A 19236-nucleotide genomic window follows, 5' to 3' on the forward strand; every position below is an offset into this window, starting at 1 on the left:
GGGGAGGGGGGAACAAGTCCAAGTGTACTGACACCAGTCCCTACAGCTGTAGTTGAAAGAGAGCTGGAGGGACACCTGTGGCCAATGAGATGCCCCAAAATGGTGGAGGAGGAACAAACTCCAAGGACTAGTGTATGGTGTAAATCTTTGGATGTGTTCAGGATGGCTATGTATGTAATGAAATTGATTTTTTTTCTTCCGTGCAAGAGAAAGCGGTTTGCATCAGCAAGTGTACTGAACAAGAGAGGGCAACCAATTAAGAATTGTCAGGGCTTAATAAACTTGAGATTTTGTTGCTTTCAAACATCACACTACCAAAATTGAAATTAGATTTCAGCAGGTGTCAAAACAGAAATGTGTCTCCAGCGTTCTCCTGCTTCTTCACAAATTGGTGTGATCTAACATGAAGATGAAATAGTGATAGTTTTTTTCCTCCTTGAACAGCAACAGTGGACTCTAAATTAAGCACAGCAGGAAGGACAATCTGACATAAATTGCAAAAATATTACATGACTGTGAAATGTAAAAAGGAGTTTCTAACCCCCTCCCCCAATTACAGACCCATGTAGATCAATATTTCTTAATTATGCCAGAGTTATAATAAAGAAATAGTCTTAAAAGACATAAAACTGTTTAATAAGATGGATATTTGCTCGAGTAAAACCATATTTTGGCTTGCTGTTATACATTAGAATTTTTACAATTAATCACTTTCCACTGTATTAACTTGCCTGTTCCTTTTTTACTGGAGTGCTATGTGCTGCTACAGCAGAGAATTGTTCTAATTCATTCTGGTGTTCTTCACTGAGCTGCTGCTGTTCTTGAGACCCAGTCCCCACTGTTCCTTGCTGACCAGAAGCTTCTTTCTGCTCTTGATCCTGATCCTTAGATTCAGAGTCTGATCCAGATTCTGTAGTCATGGTCAGTTATTCTGAAATAAAAACAGGGATGTTATTAAACATTGTGTTAACTCTGGTTGAAATCAAGTGTTCATTTTCTTTCCCACACTCAGGATAAGACTGCAGACATCCTCCCCCCAAATTAAAGCAATTTGAAAGAATACTGCCTTTAAATAGTGCTGCTGATCATTTCAGCATCAATTGCTTAAATGCTGAAAAACACAACAAAATACACCTTACAAATAAAAAACAGAAGTTTGATAAATAAAACAGGTGTAAGTAAATGATCTTTCTGACTATTCACAACAATTAAAACAATTAAAAAATGCACACCCCTAAATACTGTGATGTTCACTGCCATTAAAGTGTATAACAGAGATAAAACAAGCTGGATTTTAAAAATCAGAAAACCATCACAGTTATCACAAAGTGCAGCTGATCAATCCTAAGACCTGTTAATCAGGAGAGATAATAATGTCTATCCTCCTCTACACATACTTATATTGGGAGGGGGCTTCAGGCTTCTGTCTTTTATCCCCTGCCTCATTGCTACTCACTAAAGGTAATGTCCATTCTGTGTTATCTAACCTTCCTTAGTCTGGACAATAAACTCACTAGCCAGAATTCCTGCTTAGGGGCCAGTACTTGGTTAGGTTTTCAGAGAATTCCCAAACATCAACCAGAAGATCAGTCATTCTTGGGGTTCAGCAGTGTTGGTAGAAACCCAAGGCAGAATAGATCGAAGCAGCTATTTCTGTTTGATAGCTCAGTGCAAAGTCTTTGTATGTCAGAAGTTCCCCAGGATATAAAGAAACAAGGGTCTCACCATTGATCAGAATGAAGACTATGGCAAGGCATAAAATCTACAACAGCCATAAAATCAACCAGCTAAGCATAAACAAACAAATAAATAAATTCAACATTGTTGAAATCAGAACTTTAATAATTTCATACACTGATTTGTGCCAGGTTGAAATAAAATACAACTGTTGTACTTTAATTTTGTTCATCACCAAGAAATAATTTGGTTAGGTGAGAAAGTACAATAACCATGCAATTATCTTCTCTAGAAAACCAATTCTCTTATTGATAGAGAGACACCTTCTACTATCAGCTTTTCAGTGAGCATTGTGATAATTTCTTCATAGTTTACTACACAGATACTTTGCAAAGAGAATTTAAAACCACCAAACAGCTGTCAAGAAGCTCACTGGGTAAGCTTTGTACAAATCTTTCTGTCTTTCTCTTTCTGCCAAGTCTCTCTCACAGTGTAGCTTGTGTTGCCAAACCCAACTATCTCCTTTGAGAAAGTCTGATATATAAAACTAACATATAAATAAAATGCTGCTTTCTGAAAGGTCATCAGATCCTGGCATGTGTATTACTTCAACAATATTGATATGAAATTGAAGTAAAAGCAGCTGACTAGGAGGTGGAGGAAGCAGGGAATCAAGATAGCATATCCTTCATTCCCTGCATGATTGATAATCTACTTTCCTTAGCCCTTACTCCATCAGTGTCTAATCCACTTGACAACCAGTTATAGTTATCCTATTCACCAACAACATCCATGGCAACATGCACAACCAACTCACAAAAGTATTTTTAAACAATATATTCAATTTTCCTACAGTGAATACATGAATGACCACTTGTTCTATAAGAAATAGTCAATCCACACAATTCATATGAATATGCACACCAGTGGCCAAATATTTTGTGGTGTGGGGCTATGAGGACCATGAAGAGGTCTAGAGTTGCCAGGTCTCCATAATCCAAAATCATAAGAGTCATTGGGTAAGGACTGGTGATTTCACATCAGACTACTATATTTATAGTTGCCTTTTCTTACTAAGACTCAAATTGGACTACACAGTGCAAGTCAATACAATCAACAGAATGGGACATTTAATAATCAATGAAACAGAAACAAGCAGAAATCTGAAACAGTTGTAACAAAAGCATTAACATGAAATGTTAAGATACATAAATTATGTACTAGAAACACAGAGCAGCAGAAAGTAGTTACCTGACACAGTAGTATAGTCTTCAGTCCCTATACCTTTACTAAAGTCTTTTTATGAACTATTTGTTACAGTATAGCCCTATTATCTTCTAATAACAGACAGGTGTAGTTACTATATAACAACTGTAACATACATCTACACAGAATATTTGTTGTTGTTGTTCAGTCGCACAGTCAAGATCGACTCTTTGTGACCCATGGACAAAGTCACCCCAGGCCCTCCTGTCTTCCACCATCTTCCAAAGTCTGCATATTTATAGCTCCTCCATTCATAAAAAAGGATTAATCTTGGCTCAAATTTCTTTCAATCTTTCCTGGTTTTTCACACTGAGTAGTAGTGGGGCTTATGAAAGCCAGGATATTATGCTCACTCAACCCTTTGGCCTTCAGCACTTAAGTGCTTATTTTTCCACAAAGAGAAGTGCTAGAGTTTAAATCTGCCTGAACATTATGCTCAGTCCTTTTCTATTCTTTAGCCCTAATCCCAGAAAAACATGCTTGGCATTATATTTTGCTGATGACTGAATATTATAATGCATGAATGAATAAAAATATTCCCACACTATAATTATAAAAATATTTCTGATTACAGAAAAACAATAATTCAGACTTCATTCAAACCATAAAGAAAACAAAAAATGTGTTTATAAATTATATTATTATAACCAAATACATTTCTAGAAACTGAATATAACTGAATAATAAATATTTCACCAAGCAAGTAGGAAGGGAGATTTGCTAAAATGGTTCATTACAGCCCTCAGTAGACTCGCAACTTCTTTATCATTCAGGTCTAATTTTCTTGGGTTCTCAACCTCTCACCTACTGTAAAGCCAAGTGTTCTTTTATCCTGACTTCACTGCTTGGCATCAGCTGGCTTTCCTTGCCTGTGATTAATGATAACTACAATGCACTCTCTGTAATGGCTTCACTTGCATAGATGAATTTATTGGAACAGCTTAATTTAATTCCTCATCACTATCTTGTAGGAGAAATATCACAAGTACCAAAGTATTGTTAGTATCTCTCTGCTAGTATCTCTACCAGCCCCTTGCTTACAAGGACTTGTGTGTTTATGCCTGTATAAATATGCACACACAGCTTTCACCTGCCTTCCTTGGTAACAAATTCCAAAGACTACCTCATGTTAGCTTGTTACAGAAACAATATTTATTTTAGCTTTTTAAAAACATATTTTGCAGACTACAGACCACCACCAGATCCATGAAGGCTCAAGCTACAATAAAGTGGTTAATCTTGTTAAAAATTGTTTTTGTTTTAATTGGTTTACAGTACCATCCTAAGCAGTTGTTCCTTTCTAAGTCAATTTAAATCAATGGGCTTAGAGGAGTGTAATTCTGTTTCAAGTGGCAGTGCTAGTATCTCAGCTGCCTATTTGGGCTTAGATTTTCTTCCAATGGAAATTCAGACATCTAGCAAACTAAAATAAAATGTTTTATAATCAAAGTACCCATTTCACTATCTAGTAGGACCTTCCTGGTTTTAGAGCAATTTTTGCTCCTTAACAACCAGCATGTTGGCTTTAAAGTTGCACTGCATGTGCTCTGACTAACTAATATTAGCAAGTTACCTGTACATATTCACAAATCACTGGGTTTAGCCTGAACATTATGAATCTTTGCCATAGTTTGCTGAATTTTCTGCTATACCCTTCTGGTTTGCAGGTGCAGAAAAACACCAACTGTGCTAGACAACAGTTTTATTTTAAGGTTAAATAACGGTGAACATTGATATAAATTATAATGTTACATGGTTTGGTATAATAACATTTTTAATTTGAACCTCCATGGAAATGAGCTGCAAATTCCATAAATCCCTTGTCTCTAATCCTGCACAGTTAGGGTGCTTAAATCCCCGATGACTTCAATGGGATTTAAGCTACCTAACTGTGCACACACTTTTAGCTTTTATGTTGTTTTCCCAAAAGAAAAAAAAATCTTAACTGGAGTTCTGATAAAAATAGTTGCACTGGGCAGGAAATTAGCTGTACTTTAATATTCCCTATAGCATTACCAGAATCATTATCTTGACAGGAAGATATATATATGTGCTGGATTATATCAACTGTTACAAACATTAAAATTTTACATATTATTTTAGGACACCAAAAAACAACAACAAATATCAATAAACTGTAGAGCTGTTCAAAATCTGCTGGCATGTCTCAAATAGATTCAGCTTCAAAAAATTATCAGAAATTTAATCTGCTCACTCTTTCTTCCTCAATTATTATATATAACATATATGAAAATAAAGGTTAATTCAATGAATTGGAGCAGATGTTAGAATGGGGATATATTATTAGTAACGCTAGTGATCACACTTAAGATAATTAAATAAATGGGTCTCTAATCTCTTAGAATGGGCCTTTTTGGCAAAGTGATATGGTAAATGCACAAGGATGCAACACATATAGACTATGATAAAAAGAACACATTTTAATTTGGAACCAAATGAATGCAATAACACAACTCCAAAATGAGCTGAAATGAAAGCAGTCAGATTTAACACTGACACGATTTGCACTAATGAGATGCCACTAAAGTCAGAGTTGCCATGATTTCAGTTATCATCTTCAGACAGAGATCTGCAGCCTACAGTTCCAGAGCAAAATATAGGACCAAATGTGGTCCTTTAAAATATATATATATTTAAAATATATTGGAGAGGTAGGTGGGATGCTAGATTAACCAAAGGTCATTGTAGACAAAGATTTTGAAAGGATTAAGAGGCTTCTGATACATGTTTTTTCAGAAAGAGAAATAATAGTAATTCAAGAGCATACCACACACACATTTATTCCACTAAAACAATCATGTAGAGTACTCCGGTGTATATTTATTACTTCATTGTGAGACATTATATGTGCCACTTCATAATATATAACTCACAATAACCAGTGTTTGGGCTGCAGAGATGTTATAGGTTATTACTCAACATGTTAATTATCAAGAATGTTAAACTGCATTTTCAGTAATGCAAATGAACTCTCTTATAGTCTTTGCTAATCTCTTGTCCTGAATTTTGATGTAATTGCACAGATTTGTAATTATAAATGTTTGCTGACCCCTCTGGCAATAAAACACAATATTATAATTCATTCATTTATTACTGAAATCTACAACTGATGAGAATCTTAAAGTTCTTCACTGGCCAGATTTTTCTTCATGATGATTTTATGCTCATCAATGCCAACATGCTTCTACTGCTGACATCAACAGTACCGTCCCATCCCTCTCAAGAGCAACAAGTACAAATGACTCTTAGAGCAGTTCTGGTCCAACTGAGGCCCTGAGGCTGCTATATATAAAAATTTAAAGATACATGCAGGCCTCAGGTTCAGTGGGAGCTCACAGGAGCACAGCTCCTGAACCTTTCTGAGAGTTCCACCTCCCTGTCCATTGAATCGTATGTACAGCTGCATAACAATCCCTGGATAAGCTCCACAACCTATTTTTCTACAAAATGATTCCTGGATACATGGATCTCCTTCTCATCTAGCTGAGCCCTCAGTGTCACTGTAGATACACATATTGCCACTTATTAAGATGATGATGAAAATGATACCAGAAAAATTGTCAGTCTAACTGCTGTGTCACACCACATGCTGTCTGTGATTGGATCTAGCAACATTTATGTTTCTACCACCATGCTCCCAATTTGATCAGCAGTGTTGTCAGGAGTACCATTTAACCCTTTCCTCTGTGATATCTGACAGACTGAAATGTCTCCCTTGAACTTGCTGTTAGTTCAAGTGGGAGGGGGAATTTGTGTGTGTAAAGTGCCATCAAGTCGCAGCTGACTTAATGCAAGTCCGTAGAGTTTTCAAGGTAAGAGACATTCAGAGGAGGTTTGCTATTGTCTACCTCTGGCTAGTGACCCTAGAATTCCTTGGTGGTCTCCCATTCAAACACTAAACAGGGGTGACCGAGATCTGATAAGATGACTTGAGCTATCATGGTCAGGGCAGGAGTGGGAAAACTAGGGTTGCCAAGTCCAATTCAAGAAATATCTGGGAACTTTGGGGGTGGAGTCAGGAGACATTGGAGGCAGAGTCAGGAACAAGGGTGTGACCAGCATAACTGAACTCCAAGAGAGTTCTGGCCATCACATTTAAAGGGACAGCACACCTTTTTAAATGTTTTCCTTCCATAAGAAGTAATGGATAGGGGCACCTTCTTTTGGGGCTCATAGAATTGGACCCCCTGGTCCAATCATTTTGAAACTTGGGGGGTACTTTGGGGAGAGGCACTAGATACTATATGGAAAATTTGGTGCCTCTACCTCAAAAAACAGCTCCCCCAGAGCCTCCGAAACCTCCAGAACAATTCTCCATTATACCCTATGAGAATCGATCTCCACATGGGGAATAATGAAGACGTTTCCCTCTCCCCCCCCGCCCTTGTTTCTGGTGAGTCTGAAGCAGGGGATTGGCCTCTCTACTCACCAGTTGCTGCCAGCTTCTTCACAGCAACACAGACACACCATCCTAAATTGAAGCCTTTCAAGTCAAGCCTCCGGAGGTGCAAAGGCACATGGTCCTTTGCGGGTGGGGCTTCCCCCCCCCCTCCGCCAGCCAGCTGACTGGGGGCGGGAAGCAGCCTGGGAAAACGGAAGAAAGGCTGCTGCGATAGGGGCTGGGTGGGAAGGGAAGGGCAAAGAGAAGCTGCTGGGATTGGGGCTGGGTGGGAAGGGCCACCATTCCCCCCCGCTTTCCGGATTTTTGGCAAGCGGGGGGAGGAGGCTCCAAATCGGGGGGTTCCCCGCCCAGGCGGGGGATTTGGGAAGCCTAGGGAATACAGAAAACAAAATAATCATCTCAAAACCCATGATTTTATCATTACTTTGGCCAAAGAACCACAGCACCACTGGAGTGATGCAACTTGCACTCCCATATGTAGTAATTCTGATACATTTTATATCTGATGGCCAATTCACATGTTACAAAGCTCTTACGTACCCTCTGGAGACTGTCCGTAGACATGATTTGGGATTTCTGTACTAAACCTTAATTTCTTGGCATCGACAGGCCTGACTGAGATCAGGGAAAGGAGAAAAGGAATGTAAGCCTTTCCAGATCTGAAATGGCCACAGGAAGGTGCTATTTGACCTACTGGAGAAACATATGTAGAGTACAGACTCTTGATGCATCTCTTATCAACAGGGCCCGTGATGGCCATGCAGGCAACACAGAAACTTTATAACATGCAAACTGGCCCTGATGTGATGCATGGTACTGCTTCCTTCTAGATTAATGTATATGTTTTATCAGTCTTTGCTATATATTTTCACTGAAATGCTTACTGAAAAGTGAAAATCATCTGTTGTTATATAGCTTAAACATTTCCTTACAGATATTTATGTATACTGACTTATGTGTACTGACTAAAAACATAATTGGTAAATGAAGTTTCACTAATTTCACTTGCAAGTAAATCCATCTTGAAATGCAGTCTTAGATTTCCCGCCCACCACCACAGTTTTAGATATTTTTACTAACTCCAATAAGAATCTGTTTGGTTATTAGTAATTTTACAAAAAGCCATATTTCACTAGTGCAAATATATAATCTATTCTGCAAAATGTATGCAAAATATCCTTTTAAACAACAAAATGTCAGCTGTGAAAACAGATTTCTTTGGTATGCAACTGCCCATTGTGCCAGATGTATTGAATAGCAGAAACAGAATTAAAGGCAAAAGAACAGCTGCGCTCTACCAGCAATGGACTTTCACAATATAGGGTTAACTGATGTTCATTCTCCACATTTTTTTTACATTTTTTTTATTTTAACCATAAACACCTCTTCAAAGCGATGCATGAAAACATCTTCCAGGTGCACCTACACCAACTTCAGATGTTTTCAAGATTGATGTTGCAACTGCTATTTCAATCAACTGACACTGACATGGAGCAAGCAAAGTAAACCAGCCCTTAACTTTTATTCCTGGTTATCAGAACTTTCACCAGAGCCTTTACAGAGTGCATGTGACGGATTCTCTCAATTTACCATTCCATTTTATCACACAACCTTTCCATAATCCTTATTGTCAGTATTTATACTTTAGAACTGTTTGCTATACATGAAGATTATTTTGCTATCTGGTAAATTATGTGGCTAATAATAGCTACTGGCTATTGTTTCCTTCTGTCCCTTAAAAAACACCCAGCATAGTGTAGTTGGCTAGTATGTTGGACTAGAGACAAGGAGATCCAGGTTTTGGGGGGTGGAGGGAACCTTGCCGTGGAATCTTGCTAAACTAGGCTTGCTAGATCCTAACCCTGCAATGGTGGAGGTTGGGAGGAAGTTTTCTGGGAGTGGGGTGGGTGGAGTGACATCACTGTGTGTGGTGTCCACAACATGATGACATCATGCAGAAGTGGCACTGTCATGCCAGGGACATCACACAGTGACTCTCTGGTTTTTCGGCAAACTCTATGGTAAGAGTTTGGCCCCAAACCAGAGTGTCGCCACACAATATCCTTGATGTGATGACATCACTTCTGTGTTACATCATCACATTGGGGCCATCATGCGAGGTCATGGCTGTTGGGGGTGGGGCTCCAGTGGCAGGCAGGAGTCTGCAAAATTGGGGTATCCACCATTTCCACCAGGGGACTGGCAACCATATGCTAAATACGCCAGTCACACACTCTCAGCCTAATGACTGCACAGGATTGTGGGGAAAAAATGCAGAAGGGGAGAATATTGTGAACTACTTTAGGTTTCCACTGGGAGAAAAGTGGGTAGGAACCTCTCACAAGGATTTGATGGGAACCTTGGCATCTGGAGAAATGAGCAGTGTCTCCTAAACGCTTATACCCTATAACAAATTTTGTTAGTCTTTAAGGTGTTACTGGACTCTTTCTCTTGTTTACTGCTACAGACAGACTAACAAGGCTATGATCAAGATGGGTATTATAATATAGTGGGTTCCATGCAATGCGAGGTGGTAGTGAATATAGTTCTTTTATTGACCCAGCATAATATAGGGCTGCACTCAAAGACTGAAGACTGGGCCAACAGGGCCAATTACAAGGTTCCCGCGCTAGCATGCTACTGAACCATTCAAACCAGCAGGGGGCCCGTGATTGCAATAGGACAGCAGGGGTTTGAATTCTGCTGCCCCCAAGCTCAGTCTTCCAGGATCCAGTGAGCCAGGCAAGACTCCATATATTGAACACAATTCAGATCACATATACAGTATGTCACAGAAGTGAGTACACCCCCTCACATTTTGTAAATATTTAAGTATATCTTTTCATGTGACAACACTAAAGAAATGACACTTGGCTACAATGTAAAGTTGTGAATCTACAGCTTGTATAACAGTGTAAATGTGCTGTCCCCTCAAAATTATGCAACACACAGCCATTGATGTCTAAACTGCTGGCATCAAAAGTGAGTACACCCCTAAGCGATAATGTCCAAATGGGGCCCAAGTAGCCGTTTTCCCTCCCTGGTGTCATGTGACTTGTTAGTGGTACAAGGTATCAGGTGTGAAGGGGGAGCAGGTTATCGCTCTCACTCCTTCATACTGGTCACTGGAAGTTCCACATGGCACCTCATGGCAATGAACTCTCTGAGGATCTGAAAAAACGAACTGTTGCTCTACATAAAGATGGCCTACGCTATAAGGAGATTGCCAAGACCCTGAAACTGAGCTGCAGCATGGTGGCCAAGACCATACAGTGGTTTAACAGGACAGGTTTCACTCAGAACAGGCCTCGCCATGGTTGAACAAAGAAGTTGAGTGCCAGTGCTCAGCATCATATCCAGAGGTTGGCTTTGGGAAATAGACGTATGAGTGCTGCCAGCATTGCTACAGAGGTTGAAGGGGTGGAGGATCAGCCTGTCAGTGCTTAGACCATACGCCACACACTGCATCAAACTGGTATGCAGGGCTGTCGTCCCAGAAGAAAGCCTCTTCTAAAGATGATGCACAAGAAAGCCCGCAAACGGTTTGCTGCAGACAAGCAGACTAAGGACATGGATTTCTGGAACCATGTCCTGTAGTCCGATGAGACCAAGATAAACTTATTTGGTTCAGATGGTATCAAGTGTGTGTGACGGCAACCAGGTGAGTGTGTCTTGCATGGTGGTGGGAATGTCATGGTCTGGGGCTGCATGAGTGCTGCCGGCACTGGGGAGCTACAGTTCACTGAGGGAACCATGAATGCCAACATATACTGTGACATACCGAAGCAGAGCATGATTTTCTCCCTTTGGAGACTGGGCCACAGGGTAGTATTCCAATATGATAATGACCCCAAACACACCTCCAAAACGACCACTGCCTTGCTAAAGAAGCTGAGGGTAAAGGTGATGGACTGGCCAAGCATGTCTCCAGACCTAAACCCTATTGAGCATCTGTGGGGCATCCTGAAACGGAAGGTGGAGGTGTGCAAGGTCTCTAACATCCACCAGTTACATGATGTCATCATGGAGGAGTGGAAGAGGACTCCAGTGGCAACCTGTGAAGCTCTGGTGAACTCTATGCCCAAGAGGGTTAAGGCAGTGCTGGAAAATAATGGTGGCCACACAAAATATTGACACTTTGGGCTCCATTTGCACATTAATACTTAGGAGTGTACTCACTTTTGTTGCCAGCAGTTTAGACATTAATGGCTGTGTGTTGTGTAATTCTGAGGGGACAGCACATTTACACTGTTATACAAGCTGTAGACTCACTACTTTACATTGTAGCCAAGTGTCATTTCTTCAGTGTTGTCACATGAAAAGATATACTTAAATATTTACAAAATGTGAGGGGGTGTACTCACTTCTGTGACATATTGTATAACATCCCTTCCCCCTAAGTTCGCAAGACTAACAAACATAGTCCCTTAGGTAGGCTGGCTTGCGATGCTCCTGCATGGACCGCCTGGGCTCCGAAGTGGGTGGAGGAGTGGTTGCAGTTTCAGTGGTGGCAAGCAGAAGGACTGGCAATGCGGGGCTTCTGGCTGGCGGTTCTAGGCTGGTGGTGGTCGCCGGCTCTGCCTGGAGGGCGAGGGCCTGGGCCTGTGACTCTGCCACGTCAGTTGGGGAAGGAGTCAGAGCGGCAGGCTGGTAATCGGGACTGTAGTCCTTTACCTCTTCCTCAGGGGCCTCACGGGACCGCAACTATGTGCTGCCTTAAGGTGGACCCACCCTCCATAGCCACTTCATACATTACAGACCACAGAATCCAGGCGACCTTTCCGGAATCCATGCTGCCCCCCCCTCAAGTTCTTAGCCATGACCAAGTCCCCAGTATCTAACTTTCAGGGTGCCCTGATTACCTCTGGTACCTCCTGAAGGTCCAACGCCCGGTACAGGTGTAAACAGTAAAGTGGACAACCACCAGCCCATTAGGAGCTCTGTCAGACTGTGGCCGGTGGCGGTGGAGGAGATACCATGCTGGACCAGCAAGGCGGGCATCCCAGTCTCCTTGGATGATGTGGCAGAGTGATTCCTTAGTCATCTGCACCATTCTTTCAGCTTGGCCATTGGTGGCCGGGTGGAAGGGGACTGACCGGATATGCCTAATAAGGTTCCGGGCGCAGAAGTCCTGGAACTCAACCAGTAGGCCGTGTGTGGCAAAGACCCAGTGGAGGTCACTGATGGCGGCCTGGGAGGAAATGGAAATCACTGGAAGCACCTCTAACCATTTCTAGTAGGAGTCCACAATTAGAAAGAAAGTCTGTTCCTGGAATGGCCCCGCAAAGTCCAGATGCAGGCGGGATCAGGGGTTGCGTGTGAACTCCTAATGCTGAATTGGCACGTGGGGAGGTGCCAGTCAGGTCTCCTGGCAGGCATGGCATCTTGGCAACCCAGGACTCAATCACCTCATTAATCCCACACCACCAAACATAGCTGTGCGCAAGTGCCTTCATTCGCATGATCCCTGGATGGGTTTCATGCAGTGCCGTGAAAACCCTCTGCCGCAGCCCTGGGGGCACCACCACCCTATCCTCCCACAACAAACACCACTTATGAACCGAGAGTTCGTCACGGCGGGATGCAAATGCAGTAAATTCTGGGCCCACCCGGCTAATGGCCATCCCCTCCACACCCAGTTCAAAGGACTGGGAGAGGATCTTGTCCTTATCAGAACAGCGGGCGATGTCTCTTGAGTGAACTGGGTGGTCCGGGAGGGCCTCCAGCAGCAGTACCTTGTGTTCAGGGGAAGGATCCAGGTTCTCCGATGGCCACAGCAGGTTACTCAAGGCATCTGTATGGCCCATTGCTTTCCCTGGGAAGTACTGAAGGGTGTAACTGGTTCCCTGCAAGGAAGATGGACCAACGCAAGACCCAGGGCAATAGCCTCTGGGGTATTTGGCAGTCTGGGGCAAAAAGGCCTAAGAAGGGCTTATAATCCTTAAGGATGGTGAAGGGCTGGCCATAGAGGTAATCATGGAATTTTTTTTATCCCTGCCACAATCACCAGACCCTCCTTATCTATCAGCACGTAGTTGCGGTCCGGTTTCTGCAATGTCCTAGAATTGTAGGCTACCAGGATCTCATGGCCGTCTGGCAGCACATGGGCCAGGACTGTGCCCACTCCATAGGGGGAAGTGTCACAGGCCAAAATGATGGGCAGTGGCTCTTCAAAATGTGCCAGCAAGCTGTTCAATGTTAAAATGTCCTTGACTGCCTGAAAAGCGGCAGCTTGCCGGTGACTCCAAACCTACGGAGCCCTTTTGTCCAGAAGTCTGTGTAGGAGCTCTGCTACTGCTGCCTTGTGGGGGAAGAAGGCGTGATAAAAATTCAGGAAGCTGAGGAAAATGTGCGGCTCGATCTTGTTGGTGGCAGCGGGTACATCACAGATGGCCTTTATTTTGTCCTGCGTTGGGTGGATACCACTCGCATCTACTGTGTAGCCCCAAAAGTCTATTGTAGGGACCCCCAGCATACATTTCTCCCACTTTACCTTAAGGCCTGCCTCATCAAATCGCTGGAACACTATGTGGAGGTGGAAGGCAAATTCTTCTTCTGTGGCCACAGCGATCAGCACATCATGAAAGAATGGCTGGACCCCGGAGATAGTTCATAAAGTTCTGAAAGATCCCCAGGGTCATGCAGACCCTGAAATGAAGGTGCTTGACTCGGCAAGTGTCCCAGTGCGTGATGATGGTTTTATCCTTCGCCATGGCGGCGTCCACGTGGAGCTGCTGGTATGCTTGAGCCAAGTCCAGCTTGCCAAAAATGTTGGCGCCTGCTAAGGAAACCAGGACATGGTTGACCACTGGGACTGGGTAAGGGTTGTCCTACAACACCTTATTAATTGTGCATTTGTAATCTGCACTTGATGTTGTCAAAGGCTGCTTATTAATTGTGCATTTGTAGTCTGCACAGATGCTGATGTTGGGTTTTGATGGATCCCTGTCACCTGGATTCCCAAGAGAGCAAACCAAGTTTGGCCTAACAAGGTACTGAGGTTCCCCTCGGTCATCAACAAGGGAAGAATCCCTGAGAATTTCCCATATTTTACATTGATCACCCCAGGGCCTAAAACACTGAGGTCCCCCCCCCCCGGCACAGTTTCTTAAGAGTCTGGGCCAAGATAACTGTATGGGTGGCCCCCAAGTCAGTTTCCATTTTACATAAATGCCCTCAATGCATATCGTCGTTTTAAGTTTATCTGGGGATGGCACTGTAATTTTGCATACCTGTCTGACTGAAGCAGGGAGGGCGTAGACATCCTCCACAAGGGTGACCTCATGGCATTGGCCATTCTTGTACCAAGTAGACTCTCTTGGGTTGGGGTAGTCACTTTGGAGCAGCAGACTCATGCCAGATGTCCCTTCTTTTCGCACTGATGGCAAATGAAGTCCCGGAACTTGCATGAGTGGTGCTCATGTGGCTCCCCACAGCTGGCACACTTTCGGGCAGGCATAGTCTTGGCCGCATGTGGTGGATGGCACTTCGAAGCCTCGTGGTGGAGCTTGAGAGCATCATCTCCCCCTGAGTCCTCCGAGTCTGACAATGAGGATGCAGCTTGATGTGCAGAGGCCGTCACTCATTCCTTCCACAATTTCTCATACACTGTTGTCTCCTTGATTGCTTTGGCAAGGTCAGTCTCATCTTTACCAAGCAGCTTCTGCCAAAGTTTCTCGTCCTGCAACCCAAAGATGAACTGGTCCCTCAGAGCTTGTCCAGCCAGGGAAATTCACAGTGGAGCAACAACTGGTGTAGGGCAGCGACGTAGTTTCCCACGGACTCGTTGGGCCACTGGCAGCACTCAGAGAAATCAAAGCGGCGGGCCAGGACCGTTGGCTGCACTGCAAAGTGGGTTGTGAGAGCTGAGATGATGTTGTCGAAGGCTGCTACCTTGAGCGTGGTGGGCGCCATTAGCCAACTCCAAGGTGTTCATGTCACAAGAGCTGAGCAGCAGTGCCTTCTTCTTGGGCCCCTCATCCTTGTGGTATTCAATGTAGTTCTCCAGATGCTCCAGCCAGTCTCCCATCATTCAGGGCTGGCAATGTCGAACTCTGGAATCATTCCTGGTATGGCGGCCATTTCATCAGCAATGGCAGTGCAGGGCGCAGAGCCGGATGCGGATGCAGCGAGGCGCAGCGCCGGTTGCTGGGCTTGCTCACCAGGGTCCCATTCTCGTTGCTACTATAATATAGTGGGTTCCACACAATGAAGAGGTGAGGTGGTAGTGAACATAGCTCTTTTATTGATATAGCATAATATAGGGCTGCACTCAAAGACTGAAGACTGGGCCACCAGGGCCAACTATATATACACCAGGGTTCCCACGCTAGCATGCTATTGGCCATTCAAACCAGCAGGGGGCCCGTGATTGGAGCAGGACAGCAGGGGTTTGAATCCTGCTGCCCATTGTTCCTGAGTCCTCAAGCTCAATCTTCCAGGCACCAATGAGCCAAGCAAGACATATATTGAACACAATTCAGATCACATATATAACAGGTATCTTGGTCATTCAAGACATCAAAGCCACAGAAAGAGTGAAGACCAATGTTCCCTCTAAGCTGAGTTAGTGTGAGCTAGCTCACAGTTGTTAAGCTTCTGGCTCACACATTTTTGTCTTAGCTCAGGAAAAATGGCCCCAGAGCAAACTGATTTATGCAGTAGCTCACAACTTTAATGCCAGCAGCTCACAGAGTAGGATTTTTGCTCACAAGACTCACCGGTTTAGAAGGAGTATTGGTGAAAACATATAGGTATTCTTGTTGGTATATCTTCAGAGTATCAAGTCCATGAGGGCAGCATCTTTTCTCTCACAAACACTACTGGCAAGGTAATTAAAATCTTAAAATTGATTATTTACACATGCATGCAATATACATATTAGGATTGCTAGGTTAAATCAGTAGGAGCATTCTATTTCTCTCATTTCCCTTACACTGGTTTCCATTAATGCTGAACAGGATTTCCTCAAAACTGGTTTCAGTCCTAAACCTTGGTTTCAGATCCTAGGCTAATACCACATTGAGGTTTTTGCAGCTTTAGCTGTGATTCTTTTTGTTTCCACACAATGTGTAGAACTTATATTTCACTCTTTCCTTAGAGAAAAACAAAATAAAGTATTACTTTATTATTTGCTTATTAGAATGTTAAAAACAAGGCATATTTCCTTTCAAATAAGCATGATACGTATATTTGTAGAAAACAATCATGTGCTTCATTTGTAATAGATCTGGGGGGAATTCCACCAATTCAAAGTTTCAGTGCTTGTGGTAGTACTACAAAGTAAAGCACCATTAGCATTTCAGGAATATGCAAACCACTTCTTTTTTTTTCTGACTTCAAAAGCTCCCAAGACTTAACAGGATCCCAGATGCTTGGTTGGCTGTGATATAATTTATTAATATGTTGAGAGCAAACTCATGTCCATTAGAAGAGCATGTTGTAGTTCTATCTGCAATCCACTGGCCTTTACTGGAGACAAGAACACTAATAGAGATTGCTCCTGTCAACTTGTCACTTCTTGTAACATGCATACATAAACTTTAGTAATTAGTCTTGTCACAAAGACCTTTCAAACATGAAACTGGAAGAATTCAAGGAGAAGTTAGTTAACAACATATGTGATTTTCCACAAGTCCTTCCAAACACATGGATATCAAACAAGAAATGTAATCAGATCATAAAATAATGATTTGAACATCTTACAACATATTGTTTAGCATATCCTCTTATTCTACTCTTTACATTTTCATTGCTTTATCTTAATGTAAAGCACATAATATCAATAATTTCTCTATTGCTCCATTTTTATTTGCAAGTTTCACATATGATGCTACAGCATAGTCTGGGTAGGGCTACCATCAACAGTGTACAACAGCAGACACATAAACTGAAGAATTCTACATGTGTTAATATGACAACAGCATCTTTGCTTAGGTGGCATGTCACAGAAAGTATCTGGTCAGAGGCAGATTGCTAACCAAAAGAACTAAAAAGCAAAGTTACATGACGGATTACAACAGTATATTAATAGGCTTTACTGGTTATATACAGATTTTCAATCCATATTGGCAATTTTAAAATATTTTGCCACCTGTTTACATGTACAATTAAAAATAACAGTTTAATTATTTTTGCAAAAATATTTTTACCTCTCCCCATACTTCCTAAGTAGATCTGCCACAATTGCTCTACAGTAATTATTGTGGGTACCTCATCTGAGCTAGAGTCCAGAAACTGGTTCAATACAAAGTCATGCAAAACTGTTCCAGTTAGCTGTAACACCAGTTGCAAAGGCAAAACACAAAGGCAAGAACCTGGTGCTAAAGTTCACTCATGCTGGTCTAAATAGGGGTTCTTATGGAATGGTGCAATTACAAGTCCCTAGCTGCAAGAGCAGAGTGTTTCAGGAATGGGGAACTGGATTCTTTATCAAGCCGCAATCACTGCTAAGAGTCGCAGCTAACCAGGTTAAAGAGTCAGCTGGAAATGCAGTCATTTTAATGAGGGAGTCTGAGCACTATCATGACCTCCAGAATTTAGAGTTCCCCTTACTAGGTTGCATGCCTGCACAAACTGTCTTGAGTTGTCATGTCAGTGTGTGTGATCCTTGCTTACCCATCTTTTATTCAATCCTTTCAAACCAAGTTATTTGAACAATGGATAGCAGGAATATATAGAACATTCCTTGTAGCAAAAGGGTTGACATGCACAACCTTTTGTGAGATGGTGTTTGCTTTTGGTTCTTTCTTACTTCAGCAAGACAGGAAACTCCTGTGGTAAATTCTTGTCTTGAATGTTAAATATTTTCTTCCTTATGCCAGAAAGTTGACTGAAGAACATAATGGCTTTGAACACCTTTCATCTTTTGCTGACAAGTGGCAAAAGGTTGTATTAGCCTTAATGTCAGCACCCATTCACTCCAACACAATTGAACTTAATTTTGGACATGGGTCTGAGGAGAGTTCTCAGACAGACACAGTGAGTCAATAAAGACCTCTTTCATGTGTCTCCAAATATGAGAAGGAAAACAGATGTCTACAGAAGCTTACTATTATCTTTTACGGAGGTTGTATTACATGGGAAGGATAGGTCGACATTCAGCCCATATATGCATACAGACTCAAAAACGCCAGGTCAAAAATCAAAGGATGACTTACAGCAATTCCTAGCAGTTTTTCATATTTCCTTTAAGGAAGTTCCTTACACAAAACCCATTTGTTTCTGAAGGGCATTATCACTCAAATTTTAAGAACAACTTGATTTGGCTGTGTATCACACCTCAGGACAATCATCATTTAAACCCATTCCTTTAAAAAATGAATGCATATTTGAGAAGCTACATCCGGGCCATACATAGTATGGGACAATACACATCTGTTGGTGTGCAAATTTGGTTTTGACAAGATGCAAAATGTTATTCTCATAAATACATCTTCACTGAAAGGGGTAGGGAAGCTCCACTGTGAATAAATCTAAACTCTGAAAACATAAACTCACTCGGTAATAATGAACCAAGGTTTTTTAAAGTACTTATAGCACATATGTTGGACATTACACTTTAGTTCCCCCTCCCATACTCTGTTTCTTAAGGCCTGTGGCAAACAGCTGTCATTAATATTCACCCCTTCTGCTAACACTTTCCTTAATCCCAGTAGGGCTCCCAGCCTATAATTAAACTTTCCAGCTGCCACAGCTAGACAAAACCCAAATGGATCATTTGTTGATTTTTTTTAAAAAAAAATCCATATAAAGCTTCCTACGCTACTCCAAAGATGGATTCTAAGAAACTGTGTCAGTTTCATGGTTTATTAATTCAATTCTTATTCATTCACACATATTTTAGTAGTACTGTAATAGTGTGGTGTAGT

At 42.1% G+C, this 19236-nt stretch overlaps 1 protein-coding gene across 19 annotated transcripts in view; it reads right to left on the reverse strand.

The window, feature by feature from the left end:
- Positions 1-19236, reverse strand: part of EPB41L3 (erythrocyte membrane protein band 4.1 like 3) — a 255856-nt gene that overhangs the window by 133472 nt on the left and 103148 nt on the right. For 17 of the 19 annotated variants that reach the window (XM_060243963.1, XM_060243960.1, XM_060243955.1 and 14 more), the window contains exon 2: positions 732-931. In XM_060243963.1, the coding sequence (XP_060099946.1) occupies positions 732-920 (189 nt within the window). In that variant the 5' untranslated portion in view covers positions 921-931. Of the gene's footprint in view, positions 1-718; positions 932-19236 lie in introns of those variants that run through there. The other 2 variants (XM_060243957.1, XM_060243958.1) reach the window with 2 other exon arrangements.

The sequence above is a fragment of the Heteronotia binoei genome, chromosome 7, assembly GCF_032191835.1.
Source record: "Heteronotia binoei isolate CCM8104 ecotype False Entrance Well chromosome 7, APGP_CSIRO_Hbin_v1, whole genome shotgun sequence".
In the NCBI taxonomy this organism is placed as follows: Eukaryota; Metazoa; Chordata; class Lepidosauria; order Squamata; family Gekkonidae; genus Heteronotia; species Heteronotia binoei.